Source organism: Canis aureus, chromosome 11, assembly GCF_053574225.1.
Source record: "Canis aureus isolate CA01 chromosome 11, VMU_Caureus_v.1.0, whole genome shotgun sequence".
Classification (NCBI taxonomy): domain Eukaryota; kingdom Metazoa; phylum Chordata; class Mammalia; order Carnivora; family Canidae; genus Canis; species Canis aureus.
Window position 1 is genome coordinate 64,428,597 of NC_135621.1, and position 16,334 is coordinate 64,444,930.

Here is a 16,334-nt window from a genome sequence, read left to right on the forward strand (position 1 = left end):
TTCCAAGAGACAGGCCATGAGTATCCTGGGATGGTATCCGTAGTACAGTGCCCTCCTTGATAAAAATCTACCATTTAAAACGGCGAATGGTACACTAAGAAGGAACATCATTAATTAAAAAAAAAAAAATTTTTTTTTTTTTTTAATTTGAAAAGGCACGAAGGTTCCAACCGTGACTACTACAGTTCATTTTCATCTATTTCGGGGCTGGCAGAAGGGTTTAATACACCCACACACACACCCCCAAGGGAGGGGAAAACCACCAACCTCCTCCCAGGGAGTTTAATGAAAATTAAGCAGGTAGAAGAGGCCTCCTCGGCAGCACGCTGAAAAAGCCAAGAGGGCGGCCGGAGGGCCGAAAGGTTCGGACTGCGGAGGAGAGCCGCGTCCTCGGACCCACCTCCCCTCACCTTCCCGGCAGGGCGAACGCCGCCAGGGCTCATTAGCGCCTTCGTTAATTGACACCTGTAATGAGGAAACTTTCCGAGCGGGGAGGCCGCCCAGGCCCGGCCAGGCCGGAGCTCCGGGGCGGCCCCGCCGCGGGCGCCCAGGTAACCGGGCCGGGCTGGGCCCGAGGCGCCGCGGCGACCGCGCCACCGCACCTTCCCGGGGCGCTAGGCCCGCACGCCGCCCGGCCGGGCCGTCGCCTCCGCAGGCCGCGGCAGCGCGGGGAGCGGCGCGGGGCCCCCCAGCCCTGCACCCCCACAGGCCGCCGCCGCCGCGGCTACTTACTTTCATTTAACACCTCCACCAGGTCTGCGCAGTTCTCGCACATCGTTCGGCCGCCGCCCCCCCCCTCCCCCGCTTCGGATCGCACTGACTGATCCCGGCCGGCGGGGGGGAGGGGAGAGAGGCGGAGGAGGGGGCCGGCCGGCCGGCGGGGCGGGGAGGCGACGAGGGCGGGCGGCGGCGGGGACGGGGCGGAGAGCAGGAGTATGGGGGAGGGGGCCGGCGGTCCCCGGAGCGGGCGGGGGAGAGGAGGGGGGCGAGGGGAGGTGCGCAGGCCGGAGGGGCGCGGAGGCGCCGGCGGCGGGGAAGGGGGGGAAGGACGGGGGGAGGGGAGAGGGAGGGAGGGGGCGGGTGGGGAGAGAAGCAGCAGAGTCACTTCACCGACCAGACGCCGCGGCCACCGCTGACGCCGCCGCCATTTTAATAGAGCGTTCGGGCTGCGCTCGGCTCTTTCCGCCCGAGCGAAGGAGCCGACGAGAAACGCCTCGCGCTCTCATTCCTCCGCCTCCCGCCCTCTCTTCGCCTCCCGCCCTCCCACCGCTCCCTCCGCACACACGCCGCTCGCCCCACACCCCGCCGCGGCCGGCTCGCCGCCCTCCCTTTCCTCTTCCGTCCGGCCTCCCCGCCCTCGGTCCACCCCCTCGGCGCGCTCGCCCACCCCGCCCAGCCCGGATCTCTGTCAGCGGCCGGAAGGGAAACGCGAAGCCAGCGCGGCCGCGGGGGGAGTCCGGGTGAGTAGGGGAAGATGGCGGAGGCGGCGGGCGGCTCGCGGTTGCGCGGCGTCGCCCACCGCGGCCCACTGCGCGGGCTGCGAGGCCCAGCGAGCGCCGGGTCCCCCGCGCCGGCCCGCTCCCCGCCCTTGCGCCTCGCCGTCTTTCCTCCGGGCCCACGAGGACGGCCAGCGGGCGCTTTCTCCCTCCCCGCGCTCGGGGCCGGGGGGGGGGGGGGGCGGAGGAGGCCGCGGCTCGCCGGGCGGCGGGGCCCGAGCGACGCTGCAACCCGAGTCGGGGCCCGCGGCCCCTCCCCGCGGGGCCGAGTGAGGATGGAACAGCCCGGGGGCGGCGTCACCTGCATCCGCGTGGACCGCCACCCTCGGTTCTCCGAGGCTCGTCCGCCCTCGAGCAGTCAGACACCTTGACGTGACTAGAAATGGCGGCGCGAGGAGCGCTCACATGGCGTCTCCTCCCCTGTGCGCGAGAGGGCCCTGCGCCAATTGCCCGTCTACGGCTCTTCACCTGAAATAGCGTATTTTCGCCCCTCAGCGAAGCGCAAACCGCCGGGGTATTGAGGTGGGGAGAGAAATGAAGAAGAGCAGGTGAGGGAAAGGGGACGGCCGGCTCGGGCCGGCGTTGGGAGAACCTTCCTCCCGCCTGCGCTTCACACCCTCGCCGCCTCCCGAGCGCGGCCTGTTTGACGGAGCTGCGGCTGCACAGGCCGAAAGGGAGGGTGGGTCCCCGCCGTGAAGGCTGTGAGCCGAGCAGCTCTTCAGACCCGGTGGGTTCTCTGGAGGTCCTGCCCCGCCGTCTCCCCATGCCGGGCCCACCTCCGCCCGCCTCCTTACCTGCCTGCTGCCCGACCCTGATGCCGTCGTTTCTGCCCACCTGTCGACAGTGTCGGTTCGCAGCTGTAGAGCCCCCCCTGCCATCATCTTCCCTTCCCATCATTGCTCCAAAACGTGGGTGTCCGCAGACCTGACTTTGCCCCTCCACCCTTCGGGCATCCGTCGCCACCGGCCAGCGGGGGAATTTGCCAAACCCAAATTTTGTTGTGTTTTTTCAGGTGGCAGCTAGAGACTTGGAACTTCGGGAGGAAAGCCGCAAGGAATACTCGTTACTGGTTTAAAACCGTCATGGTAGGGCTGCACCTGTGTCTTGAGTCCTTGCCGGTGAAACGTGAGCAGAAATCTGCAGAGCGGATCTTTGGGACAGAATTGCCCATTACTAATAGGAGAAGGGACAAATTGAGCAGACGTTCCCCTTAACCCTTCTTTCTGTCTGAAACACGGTCTTGATTTACAAAGTGATATAGCATCTGTTGTCTAGTTTTTGGGTTTTTTTCACAATGAAACCACGAACAGGATAAACGCTAACTATAAAGTTGATAATGCAGAAAAGTAAGGCGTGAGCCTCTAATACATCCTTGAGCGGCAGTTCCCCCAGACTGCTTATGTCTGTCCCATTTTCTTTAAGCCACTCTTAGGTTCCCATTATTTGGGGCCAAACACATTACTGACACAGAAAGTGAGAACAACTACTACCATACATGTGGAGTATTCCTAGGATGTGTGGAAGCCACAGTTTGATTTTAAATGCTTAAGGATGTTTTGCTTCCTGGTTTTGTTTTTCTTTTACAAAGTTCAATGATACTTGATTTAAAATGCTTTAAGGGGAGCCGGGTGGCGCTGTCGTTAGGCGTCCCAACGCTTGGTTTCAGCTCAGCTCTTGATCTTAGAGTTGTGAGATCAAGCCCCACATCAAGCTTTACGCTGAGTGGAATCTGTGAGAGCTCTCTGCGCTTCCCACTCATGTGCATTCTCGCTCTCTCCCTCCCTGAAATAAATTTTTTAAAAAAATAAAATCCTTTGAGAATCTAGAGTATTATTGTCATAAATGATCATTGCTCCTCAGTCATCACTTCAGGGCTCAACAGACTTCTGTAAAGGGCCAGATAGTAAATATTTTAGGCTATATGGACACCCCAACTTTCTCAACTACTCTGTTAAAAGCAACTGTGGACTATATAATGGAATAAGTTTGGCTGTGTTCCAATAAAACTTTACTTACACTGAAATTTGAAATTAATTTTGTCCCATATCACAAAATACTATTTTTCTTTTGAGATTTTCAACTATTTAAAAATGTAAAACCATTCTTAGCCCACAAACCATTCAGAAACATGTAACTGGCCAGATTTGGCCTGTTGGTTGTAGTTCACTAACCCATTATCTACTCCAACTCCTTGTTAGCACATAAACGCATAGAAGACCATGAAAAACAAGACTGCCTGCCTCCTAACTAGAATCTTAACTCTTCTGTACTGATTTAGTATATGTATCAATAAGACCTTATAGTACATTTGAAGGATGTGCATTCTAAACGTATGGGGCACCTGGGCGACACAGTCAGTTGGATGTCCAACTCGATCTCACCTCACGTCTTAAATCTCTTGGTTGTGAGTTGAGGTCCCACATTGGGGAGCTCCACACTGTATGGAACCTACTTTTAAAAAAGAAGGGGCAGCGCCTGGGTGGCTCAGTGAGTTGAGTGTGGACTCTGGATTTCCATTCAGGTCATAATCTCAGGGTTGTGGGGTGGAGCCCAATAGGCTCCATGCTCCACAGGAAGTCCGCTTGAGAGTCTCCCCCTCCGCCCCTCCCCCCATTGCACCATGCATTTTCTCTCCCTCTTTATTTTTTTTCTCCCTCTTTAATAAATAAATAGTGGGATGAAGCAGAATCTCTGCTGAAATATTCCTAGATTCTTTTAAATCTTAATTTTCCAACTAGTAATCAGCAATCCCCATACACCTTCAATAGCTAAGATTGTTTTCAATATTTTGTATGCATGTCACCATCTAGTGGTAGAATCCTGCTTTGAGTAAAATTTCACAGTCTATGAATTTGTAATTCTTGAGTTTGAAATACATAGGTCATATATTCATAGCTGCTTACCTGAAAACCAGCCTCAACTAATAACTGCTAGTGAAATTATTTGTCCTTAGCATTCTGGTTGTAATTATTGAACATAGGATTTTTTCTCAGGTTTGGAATTTAAGCCTGGCTGTTCCTATCAGAGGCCAGAATTATTGCAGAGTTTACTCTTGTCCCTCACACCCAGGCTTATCACTATTTTGTGGAACTTAGAGTCATTATTAGAAGGCAAGTATGCTATTTTATTCTTTCCACAGCACCCAGCCCAATTGTTTGTACATAAGCTCAGCAAACTGCTGTTTGGTTCTTACCTTGCTAGAGTGATTATTTTTATAAACAAACTGGATTATATCACTTCCCTGCCTAAAAACTCTTCAATATTTCCCCCTGAATTTACATGTTTATTTAAGTAATCTCTACACACAATGTGGGGCTTGAACTCATGACCCTGAGATCAAGGGTTGCTTGCTCTTATGACTGAGCCAGCCAGACACCTTCTTCCTGTTGTATTTAGAATAAACGTAACTGGCCCTTGCCCAACCTCTCTGGTTTTTTGTTTTTTGTTTTTTTTTTTTAAGATTTCATTTATTCATGAGAGACACAGAAAGAGAGAAACAGAGACATAGGCAGAGGGAGAAGCAGGCTTCATCCCGGGACTCCCAAGATCACGCCCTGAGCCAAAGTCAGACACTCAACCGCTGACCCACCCAGGCATCCCAGACTCTCTGGTTTTTAACTTAACCTCACTCTTATCACATTCCAGGCACACTGATCTGCTTTCAAACATAAAATCTCCTGCTCTGGGTCTTGGTGAGTTTTGTTTTTCCTAGCACACACTCTCTTAACTTTGAAGTAGCTAAACTCTTAGCCTCACAGTTTCAATTTAAATATCATCTCAAAAAATAACGCCTCTCCCCTAGAATATTCTAGTACTGTCTACTTCTTTCAGAGATGTTACTATAAATCTCTCTATAATTACTTTATTTCTGTTTATTTGTAGTTGGGAGACACTGGGCTGCAAGTAAACAATTTTTGAGTTAAGAACGGCCTAAATGGGGATCCCTGGATTGCGCAGCGGTTTGGCGCCTGCCTTTGGCCCAGGGCGCGATCCTGGAGACCCGGGATCGAGTCCCATGTCGGGCTCCCGGTGCATGGAGCCTGCTTCTCCCTCTGCCTATGTCTCTGCCTCTCTCTCTCTCAGTGTGACTATCATAAATAAATAAAAATTAAAAAAAAAAAAAAACGGCCTAAATGAATAGGACTCATTTTTCTCTTGTGACAAGCAGTAGACAGTCCAGTCTGGGGCTAGTATGGTGGCTCAGGGTTATGGGCCCAACTTCTTTGTTGCTCTCCATTTCACCATCTAAATATTGGCTTGTCACCTCCTGGTGGTAATCTAGCTGCTACCACACTGTTTGCTTTAAAGACAGAAGGAAAGGTGATGATAGCCTGTCTTGGTTTTGGTTCCCTACAAAGCAGATTCTGAGACAAGGACACAGGTGGAAAAAGTTTTATTTTGATGTCATCCCAAGAAACTTTGGTAAAGATAGTGGAGAAGTGACATAAGAAGTGGGAGAGTAAGTATGCAATACAAGATTCATTATGAAGCCCTTTAATCCTAAGAGTAACTAGAGCCTAATCTCCCTGGTAAATTCTAAAAGCCAATAGAAAACATGTGCCTTAAAATCATCCTACCCAAAAAACAAACAAATTCATCCTACCCAAGGGACAAGGAAGGCTGGTTATTTACATCTACTCTCCTTAGTCATTGGTTGTTGCTAGGGAAGAGGTTGTGAGCAGTAAAGTAGGCTTCTTGCTCGGGCAGCTGAAGAAAACCTTCATAGAAACACAGGTACTAGCAGTTGAAGTCTGGCCACCATACACTGAAGTGATAAGAACAAGAGGATATGGGCAGAGCACTGTGACAGAGTCTGGTACACCCATTTCCCCCCTTCTATCTGCTTCAAATATAGTTATGATAATCTGGAGAAGTAGCAGCCAACCTGAAACAATAAGCCTGTAGGCAAAAAGCAAAAGCCAAGGCATCGAAGATGACAGAGTGGAAAAAAGGCCTGAGATCCTGGTGGCATTGTTGAGCAGCTGAATCAGTGCTAGCACCTGCCTACTTGTTGCTACATAAGATGTTTGGTTAGCTAACAAATGCAAAACTCAAAAGCTAGTGTTAGAGTATTTATAGCTCAGTGCAGTCATTAAAAATAGTGTGGCAGTTAGAATAATGCCCCTAACCCTCAAAGATGCCTATATCCTAATTCCCAGAATTTGTGAATGTGGTACCTTACATGGCAAAAGGGACTTTCCAGATAAGGAAACATTATTTGAGACAGGGAAAATTATTTTCTATTCATGTGGGCTCACTTTATTACCTGGGGCTTTAAAATTAGAGAACCATTCCCAGCTTTGTGCAAAGGGAACTGTAACTACACAAGAATGGTTGGAGACATGCAACATTCCTAGCTTTGAAGATGAAGGAAGTGGGCTATGAGCCAAGAAATGTGGGTGGCCTCCAGAGGCTGGAAAAGACAAGGAAACAGATTCTTCCCTTCAGCCTCCAGAAAGGAACCCAGCCAGCTCTGTCGACACCTTCATTTAGTCCAATGAGACCCGTGTTGGACTACTGACTTAAAGAACTGTAAAATGATGTTTGTTAAATTTAGTTTTAAGCCACTAAATTTGTGGTAATTTGTTTCAGCAGCAATAGAAAACTAATAGAAGTGGCATGCAGATAAAGAGAACAGCAGGCAGCCTGGGTGGCTCAGCGGTTTAGCAGCGCCTTCAGCCCAGGACCTGATCCTGGAGACCTGGGATCGAGTCCCACGTCAGGCTCCCTGCATGGGGCCTGCTTCTCCCTCTGCCTCTCTCTCTGTGTGTGTCTCTCATGAATGAATAAATAAAATCTTAAAAAAAAAAAAAAAGAACAGCATATGTAACACCCTTGAGACAAAATTCTTTGCCTATTTCTAGGAACAGAAATAAAGCCAGTATGACTAGAACATAGTTGCAAGAGAAGGCCCATGCCAGACTTAGCAGAGCACTACAAACTAAGATTTTTGCCCAGATCTGGGACACCTGGGTGGCTCAGCAGTTGAGTGTCTGTCTGCTTTTGGCTCAGGGCATGATCCTGGTCCCAGGATCAAGTCCCACATCGGGCTCCCTATGGGGAGCCTGCTTCTCCCTCTGCCTATGTCTCTTTCTCTGTGTGTATGTGTCTCTTATGAATAAATAATAAAATCTTAAAAAGAAAAAAAGATTTTTGCCTAGATCCTAAAAGCAATAGAAAGCTTTTAAGTATGCTAGCAACACAATCAGGTTTTTATTTTAAAATATTCAGACTAATATGTAGAGAGTAGATTAGAGATAGGGACAACTGGGGGTTATTAATATTAATCCAGAAAGATGATGATAGCTTGGACTAGGGTAATATGAAAGAAATGGAGAAAAGGGAGTCCATTCTAAGAACATTTTGGAGGTGAAAAGGACAAAACTTGATTGATGAGTATGGGAGAGGGGAAAATAGTATCAGGGCTGTCTCCAGATAAGAGATTTGCCCAACTGGGTAAGTGATGGTGCCATTCACTAAGTTAGGGAAAACTTAAAGGAGAACCAGAGGGAGATGGGATCACTAATGACAAGTACTATTTTGGAAATGCTCCATTTCAGGTGCCTGTGAGGTAACCAGGAGTTGTTGACCAGGCAGTTAGAATCCAAAGCTCAAAGTTCAAGACTGCAAGTATAAATACAAAAACAATTCTTAGTATAGTAGATCTTTATTTTATGGGAAAGATAACTGCTATACCTTTAGCATTATAAGTTCCAGGCATAAAGAACAACCAAAGAACCAACCAGTTCCCTCAACTGTCCCCTCCTATTACCTAGAACTCTGTCACGTGGCCACCCTTAGGCCTAAGGAAAGCTTGGAAATCCAGTATTTTGCTTTCCAGCCTCAATGGTAGAAGAAGGAAAAGCTAGCTGGCAGTGGGTATTGAATTTATTTACAGTATCTGCTACAAATGGTAAATGAAGCCTTGTGATCATACACAGAGAGGGAATACAGTGGAAAGAAAAAGACCAAAGAGCCTTGAGGGACTCTTAATGTCTAAAATTTTAGTAGAGGGGGCACCTGGCTGATTCAGTAGGAAGAGCGTGCGACTCTTGATCTCGGGGGTTGTGAGTTTGAGCCCCATGTTGAGTGCAGAGATTACTTTAAAAAAAAATAAAAAGCTTTTTAAAAATTAAAATAAAATTTGAGTACAAAAGAGAAGCTGCCCCAAAGAGTTGAAAGAATATAGTGGGGAATGGATTTTTTTTTAATCTTTTTTTTTTTTTTTTTTTTTTTATGATAGTCACAGAGAGAGAGAGAGAGAGAGAGAGGCAGAGACCTAGGCAGAGGGAGAAGCAGGCTCCAAGCACCGGGAGCCCGACGTGGGATTTGGTCCCAGGTCCCTAGGATCGCGCCCTGGGCCAAAGGCAGGCTCCAAACCGCTGCGCCACCCAGGGATCCCTGGATTTTTGATACCACTTAAAGAAGTAGTACTCAGAAAGGATGAAGATGACAATTGTTGAATGCTTAAAAGTCAACTAAAATGAGATCTACAAAATATTCATTAGATTTAGTGCATGGGAGGTCATGGGGAAGGAATTATGGACATTGAAGCCTCATTACAGTAGACTGAAGACCAGAAACTATTAAAATAGGAAACTATTTTAAGACTTTGGACTGTGGGGGATCCCTGGGTGGCTCAGTGGTTTAGTGCCACCTTCGGCCCAGGGCCTGATCCTGGAGACCCGAGATCGAGTCCCACATCAGGCTCTCTGCATGGAGCCTGCTTCTCCCTCTGCCCGTGTCTCTGCCCCCCCCCCCCCCACCGTGTGTCTCATGAATAAATAAATAACATCTTTTAAAAAAACAAAATAAAAGACTTTGGACGTAAAGGTGGAATAACTAGATGAGGAGAAGACTAATGTGTGTAAATGCTAGCAGAAACACAAAAATAATAATAGGTAACTTGTACATACGGTGCAACAGACACTGTTCTGAGCACTCGTTTAATTCTCACAACCACCTCATGTAGTATGTTCTGTTGTTCTATTTTCCAGAAGAGAATAATGAGGAGGAGTTGAGACAGAAGGTGATGATCCTAGAATAAAGAAGTCACAGTGGTTGCTGTAAATTCTCAGAAGTTGAGGAACATGGCACCATTTCACAGGTGGAAGGATTGACTTTCGAGAATGAGGAAGAAGGAAAAGATGGGTACCCACGTGTGTTAATTTGATGAGTTGAGGGAGTTCCCATCAGATGACTTTGGGTTTTTTTCCCAAAATAAGAGCCAAAGTCATTTGGAGACAAGAAGGCGGCAGGATTATGAGAGACTGAAAGGACTATGGGTTTGAAATGGAAGTTCTGGAGAGCAGAGGAAACTAACTGGAAAAGTGTGAGTGTTTCCAGGTGGGGATGAAAGTTTGGTAGAGCTTGGGTTTAGGTCATGAACTCCTGAGTGATGCCAGTCTCCCAGAGCCTTTATGTCTAGTTGTCCCTGTGCAGTGAGCAACTGAACAGATGCCATCTACACCTTGGACATCATAGATTTGTATGTTTACTATAGCAGGATAGCAATAAAGTGTCTTTTTAACAAGACAGTTTTCCAACATGTGGAAGCATGTTGAGGAAAAAGTGTCTTTTTTTTTTTTTAAGATTGTATTTATTCGGGATCCCTGGGTGGCGCAGCGGTTTGGCGCCTGCCTTTGGCCCAGGGCGCGATCCTGGAGACCCGGGATCGAATCCCACGTCGGGCTCCCAGTGCATGGAGCCTGCTTCTCCCTCTGCCTGTGTCTCTGCTTCTCTCTCTCTCTGTGACTATCATAAATAAATTTAAAAAAATTAAAAAAAAAATAAATTAAAAAAAAAAAAAAAAGATTGTATTTATTCGAAATAGAGAACAAGCATGAGGAAGGACAAAGGGAAAGGGAGAAGTAGACTCCCCGCTGAGCAGGGAGCCTGATGTGGGGCTTGATTCCAGGACCCTGGGATCATGACCTGAGCCGAAGGCAGAGGCTTATGTGACTGAGCCACCCAGGTGTCCCATCTTTTTCTAATTCCTACAAAGGTTAGCAGAGATACAGAGTCTGCACTGTGTAGCTCCAACAGTTTCCCAGGTTTTACGTAACACCTGACAAATTACAAAACAATGTAAGAATGAGTAAGTCCCGGCTGCCTGGGTGGCTCAGTCAGTTAAGTGTCTGTCTTCAGCTCGGTCATGACATGACCCCAGGGTCCTGGACGGAACCCAGCATCAGGCTCCCTGCATATCAAGGTGTCTGCTCCTCCCCCCCCCCCCCCCCCCGCTCCTGCTCGCTGTCAAATAAATTAATTAAAAAAAAAAAAAAAAGAACGAGTAAGTCCCTCACTTGCCTTAGTTCCTACTAAAATATTCAAGGAGAGAGCAAATAAACTTCATGTGTGTGTGAAGTCTATGAATTTTTTTTGAAGTCTATAAATTTGGATATCTCTAGCCATTGCTTCTTTTCTTGTCTTTCATAGTACTTTTCTATACCTCATCCTTTATAAAACAGGTGAAATATCTAAAAATGATATTCCCTCCCTGCCACAAAATCATTTTTGTAAGCAGTTTTGTATCAAGTGCATATATTTTTAAAAGACTGTTATTTATTTGAGGCGGGGGGGACAGAATGAGCAATGGGGAGGGGCAGAGAGAGAGAGAAGCAGACACCTCACGAGCAGGAAGCCTGGGACCCAGAGATCGAAGGCTGCCGCTTAACTGACTGCTGAGCCATTCAGTACCCCGTCGAGTGTATATTTTTAAGATAATAATTTTTAAATGACCTTAAAAAGAGATACAAAGGTTTTATCTTGGCATGAGAGTTAGTAAGTGGACGTTTGTGAGAAGCCTGGATGGTAGTAGAGAGGTATTTTTCCTAAGTTAGGACAGCTCATTATAAGTAAGCCTTTAAGTGTTTTTTCTCCTCCACAATTTATAGTGTTTCTGAGTGGCCTCTTAGGACCATATTCATAGAACTCTAAGAGTTCTCAGAAATATTAAAGTCAGTCAGATCTGGAGTCTCTGAACCCTTTTGCCTGCATAATACAAAGTAATCTTAAAAAAGTATGTATCCCTTGCATACTTAAATTTGGCATCTAACATTTTTCATCATAACCTTAAAGACCTAAAGAAGATGTGATTTCTGACATAAATGTTAGAATTTTAAATAAAACTGTTTCAGGGGCACCTGAGTGGCTCAGAGGTTGAGCGTCTGCCTTTAGCTCAGGTTGTGATCCCGGGATCCTGGGATTGAGTCCCGCATCAGGCTCCCCGCATGGAGCCTGCTTCTCCCTCTGCCTGTGTCTCTGTCTCTCTCTGTGTGTCCCTCATGAATAAATAAATAAAATCTATTACAAAAGTAATAAAGAAAGAAAACGGTTTCAACTCTTTTAAATATATCTAGTGAAGTACAAATACCTAGCAACTTAATTGAATACAATCATATATTTACAATGGTCCTGGAAGAAGCTCTTCACTTTACTTCCTTTACATCATTTTGCTCTAAGATAATATACTAAGTATATAACATCTATAAGACAAAAAACAAGAACATCCTATGAAAGCATGATACTTTTTTTTTTTTTTTTAAGAGAAGAGAATGAAGATGAGTGAACAGGGGCAGAGGAAGAGAGAAAATCCCAAGCAGATTCCAGGCCAAGGGTGGACTCTGAGATCATGACCTGACCTCAAATCAAAGGTCAAGAGTCAGATGCTTAACCAACTGACCCCCTAGGTACTCTGGGCATGTGACTATTGATCTGCAGGTCGAGAGTTCAAATCCCACGTTAGATGTAGAGATTATTTAAGTAAATAAACTTAAAAAAAAAAAAAAAGAACTGGTTATTATGTGAGATATTTCTAGAAAGTATTCTCTTTGGTTGGTATCCAAGACAGACTGATATATGTCAAATTTCATCTATGATTCAGGGGAAAATAATTCAGTTTTATTTTACCTGGCCTTATTAGGAGATGCTGGGCACCAGCCACAGGAACATAAAAAACAATGGATCTTTCAGTGTGTGTAAAGCAACTGAGAACTTAAAAAGTATATCTAATTACTGATCAGCATGTTAAGGACCATTATTTTTTCTTTTCAAGATTTTATTTATTTGACAGAGAGAAAGAGAGCACTGTGGGTGGGTGCAGAGGTCGAGGGAGGAGCAAGCTTCCTGATGAGAAGGGACCTGCCCCCCTCCCCCCACCCCCGCAGGAGTCTATTTCAGGACCCTGCGATCATGACCTGAACCAAAGGCAAACACTTAACCTACTGAGCCACCCAGGCGCACTGAGGACCATTTTTAATAGATGTTAAATTATTTACCACAACCCAAGTGAACAGCAGAGCACATTCGTGAATTGAACTTTGCTACAAATTAACATTCACCCTAGAAATTGTTTATGGTCAACCTTTTCCCTCTCCTTCCATCTCTCTTCATTACTGCACCTTTTTTCTTTTTCCTTTTAATTAATTAATTAATTTATTTATTTATTTATTTATGATAGTCATACAGAGAGAGAGAGAGAGGCAAAGACACAGGCAGAGGGAGAAGCAGGCTCCATGCACCGGGAGCCCGACGTGGGATTCGATCCCGGGTCTCCAGGGTCGCGCCCTGGGCCAAAGGCAGGCGCCAAACCGCTGCGCCACGCAGGGATCCCTGCACCTTTTTTCTTAATTTTACTTTTACTCTTTATGCTCCCATTCTATGCTTCTTACCCTCTTTTCTGTATACTCTTTTCCTTGAATGAAACCTAAACAAATATTTCTTCATGTGGGTATAACCGAAGTTTTTTGAGCTTCCATATATATGAGACTGTTTCTCCTTTTTTAAAATTTCCTCTGATTGTTAGAAGCTTAATATAAATCCGTTCAAACTACTGCTTTCATTAGAATTAATGTCTAGGTGTGCCTGGGTGGCTCAGTTAAGTGGCTGTCTTGCCCTCAGGTCATGATCCCCAGGGTCCTGAGATCAGCTCCACTTGGGGCTCCCTGCTCAGCGGGGAACCTGCTTCTCCCTCTTCCTCTGCCCCCCCACTCATGCTCTCGCTTGCTCACTCGCTCTCTCTCAAAATCTTTAAAAAAAGAATTAATGTCTAAAAATATTTCTGAAATGTGCTATCACTGGTTTGTGTTTGTTGTGTGGGTTTGGTTGGATGAACTGAAGCAAAGGAGGCAGGGAATCTTAGTCAATGAACTCAGTAAAACCACACTTCTAGAGATTTCTTTTTCTCCTTTTTACTGTAAGGAGGCAAGGCAAGTTAAATAGAAAGCAGGGCACCAGGACAATTATAACAAAAAATTCATTTAAAGATCCCTGTAAAGGTAGAATTTATGTCAAGGGAGCCTCTTTTTTTACTTTTTTTTTTTCAAGATTTTTTTTTTTTTTTTTTTTTTTTGAGGTCCCTGGGTGGCTCAGTCAGTTAAGTGTCTGCCTTTGGCTCAGGTCATGATCCCAGGATCCTGGGATTGAGCCCCAAGATGGACTCCCTGCTCTGCTTCTCCCTCTCCTTCTCCCTCTGCCGCTTCCCCTGCTTGTACTCTCTCACTCTGTCAAATAAATAAATAAAATCTTTTTAAAAAATGGCTGAAAGGACAAGTGCTTAGTCTTTCTGGGAGAAAAATGTTCCGAATCTCATATCATTTACCAAAAGTGCAGAATTAAACTGTAAAGTTACTAAAATACAAGAGAAAATAATATAATGTCAGGTTGTGGAAGGCCTTTACTCTAGGCATGCCATGAAAAACATAATCCATAAATTGATAGAATTTATTACATTTTAAAAATTCCATATAGCTGGGGCATCTGGCTGGCTCAGTTGGTGGAGCATGCAACCTTTGATCTGGGGGTCATGGATTTGAGTCTGCATGGTGTGTAGAAATTACTTAAAAATTAAAAAAAAATTTTTTTTAATTTTAATATATATATCTAATCACCATAAATAAAATTGGAGAAAAAAACCCACACAAACTGAGGAAACTATTCTAACATTAAAAATACTATTCTAAAAAAAAAAAAAATACTATTCTACTTGTACAAATAAATACAAAGTATAAAAACCTAAATAAGACAAAAAATAGGCTGCCATAAGTTGAAAACTTTAAGTAAAAGAATTCAATCTCAGGCACCTGGGTGGCTCAGCTGGTTAAGCACCTGCCTTTGGCTCAGATCATGATCCTAGGGTCCTGGGATCCAGTCCTGCTTTGGGCTCCCTGCTCAGCAGGGCGTCTGCTTCTCCCTCTCCGTGCTGCTCCCCCCTGCTCGTGCTCTCCCTCCTCTCCCTTTCATGCTCTCACTCTTAAAGAAATCTTTTTTAAAATTTCAATTTCATTAGATAGTATGAAAGAAAATTTTTTTTTAAATTTTTTATTTATTTATAATAGGCACACAGTGAGAGAGAGAGAGGCAGAGACACAGGCAGAGGGAGAAGCAGGCTCCATGCACCAGGAGCCTGACGTGGGATTCGATCCCGGGTCTCCAGGATCGCGCCCTGGGCCAAAGGCAGGCACTAAACCACTGCGCCACCCAGGGATCCCGAAAGAAAATTTTTTAATAATAATTCCTGGCTTGGGCTGAGGTAGAGAGAGATCACAAACTGTAATACAATATTAATGAGAATAAAAAATTGGTTCAGCTTTTCTGAAGAGAAACTTGGCAATGGGCATTAACATCTTTAATTCTTATATATGCTTTGGCCTAGAAATTCTGTCCAGTAATTTATCTAAGGGCAGCAAGCTCAGACTTAGTTATAAAAATGCTCATCAAAGCTTTGCTCAAATAGTAAAAAAGCCGGCAACCATCTAAATGTCTAGTAGTAAAGAAATTATTGAGTAAATTATAATGTGTCCATGCAAAGAAATATCACGAAAATAGATGTTGTATAGTACTTAACTACCTGGAAATATGTTATAAATAATGCATACAAGTTTTTTTTAATGTATGAAACAATATAAACTATATGGTTCCACTCTATTAAAGAAGACTAGAAACAATGAGTTAACAGTGGGTTTGCAGTTAACTTTTGTTGGATGGTTACATTATTTTTTTTTCTTTTTGCCTACCTACCTTTGGCATACATTCTACAATGAAGATATCTTACTATCATAATTTTAAAACAATAGAAGTTCTTGTGAATGCTTAAACTACACGAATAAAGCCCGTAGTTCTATTGGGATTCAATTAGGGGAATATAAGCACTATGGGTATTATAAACTAATGGATTCATCATAAGAACAAGAGCATCCATAACTGTGGGAAAAGCAGGGAAAGACTGTGGACTCTCCATCTGGTGGTAGAAGTGGAGTCACTATTGCTCAGCAAGACTCACAGGCGAGAGAGCACAAATCCAGGAGAAAAGGACAAGCTGGAATCCTTGTCTCTCACGATCTATAATCAAGATAGCCTTCAGAGAACAGCAGTCACTGCCTCGCTTCCACCACCCATTTCTTTATTATTATTTTTATTTTTAAGTAATCTCCAAATGCAACGTGGGACTCAAAACCCCAAGATCAAGAGTCGTAAGCTCCTCCAACCAAGCCAGGCAGGTGCCTCACCACCACCCATTTCTCACCAAATCTTTTTTGGACAATTCTGACTGAGAACCATTCATGTAAGGGTGATGGGCACTTTTTAGACAATTGCCCATTGTAATATTCCAAAGGCAAATAATTTAAGAACTCATTACAAATTCCCATCTACTCCAAAATATTTCACAGCAAATGTTTTATTAAGCTTCTTTGTGTTAGTATTGAAAAAGCAGATGCTCAACTACATACCATCTGTGTAGTGTGGGACAAGTCTTAATTTGTGTCAGTTTCCTAACCTGTAAAATAGGGAAAATAATAGAATTCATGTGAGAGGAGATGTGAGAATGAAGTGAGATAA

The 16,334-nt window shown here is 45.1% G+C and overlaps 2 protein-coding genes across 9 annotated transcripts in view; one reads left to right on the plus strand and one right to left on the minus strand.

The window, feature by feature from the left end:
* The window catches only part of USP34 (ubiquitin specific peptidase 34), a 245,570-nt gene extending 244,045 nt beyond the window's left edge, over window positions 1–1,525 (minus strand). For 2 of the 3 annotated variants that reach the window (XM_077915546.1, XM_077915544.1), the window contains exon 1: window positions 1,115–1,525. In XM_077915546.1, the coding sequence (XP_077771672.1) occupies window positions 1,115–1,226 (112 nt within the window). In that variant the 5' untranslated portion in view covers window positions 1,227–1,525. The other variant, XM_077915547.1, reaches the window with a different exon arrangement.
* Window positions 1,084–14,451, plus strand: LOC144324229 (uncharacterized). 6 transcript variants are annotated; one of them, XM_077915552.1, is made up of 5 exons: window positions 1,471–2,044; window positions 2,509–2,581; window positions 5,142–5,188; window positions 9,494–9,603; window positions 12,045–14,451. In XM_077915552.1, exon 1 carries the CDS (start codon window positions 1,475–1,477, stop codon window positions 1,865–1,867), a length of 393 nt encoding a protein of 130 aa, XP_077771678.1. In that variant the 5' UTR covers window positions 1,471–1,474; the 3' UTR covers window positions 1,868–2,044; window positions 2,509–2,581; window positions 5,142–5,188; window positions 9,494–9,603; window positions 12,045–14,451. The 6 variants fall into 6 exon arrangements, 5 of the variants coding, with proteins under 5 accessions (XP_077771678.1, XP_077771677.1, XP_077771676.1 ...); XR_013389744.1 differs by lacking the exons at window positions 1,471–2,044; window positions 9,494–9,603; window positions 12,045–14,451 and adding exons at window positions 1,084–1,460; window positions 5,379–7,314; XM_077915551.1 differs by lacking the exon at window positions 5,142–5,188.
* Window positions 14,452–16,334: the final 1,883 nt, after the last annotated feature.

Excerpts from the sequence above, each read along its gene's own strand:
- LOC144324229 (XM_077915552.1), top strand. The coding sequence starts at position 1,475 with ATGGCGGAGGCGGCGGGCGGCTCGCGGTTGCGCGGCGTCGCCCACCGC.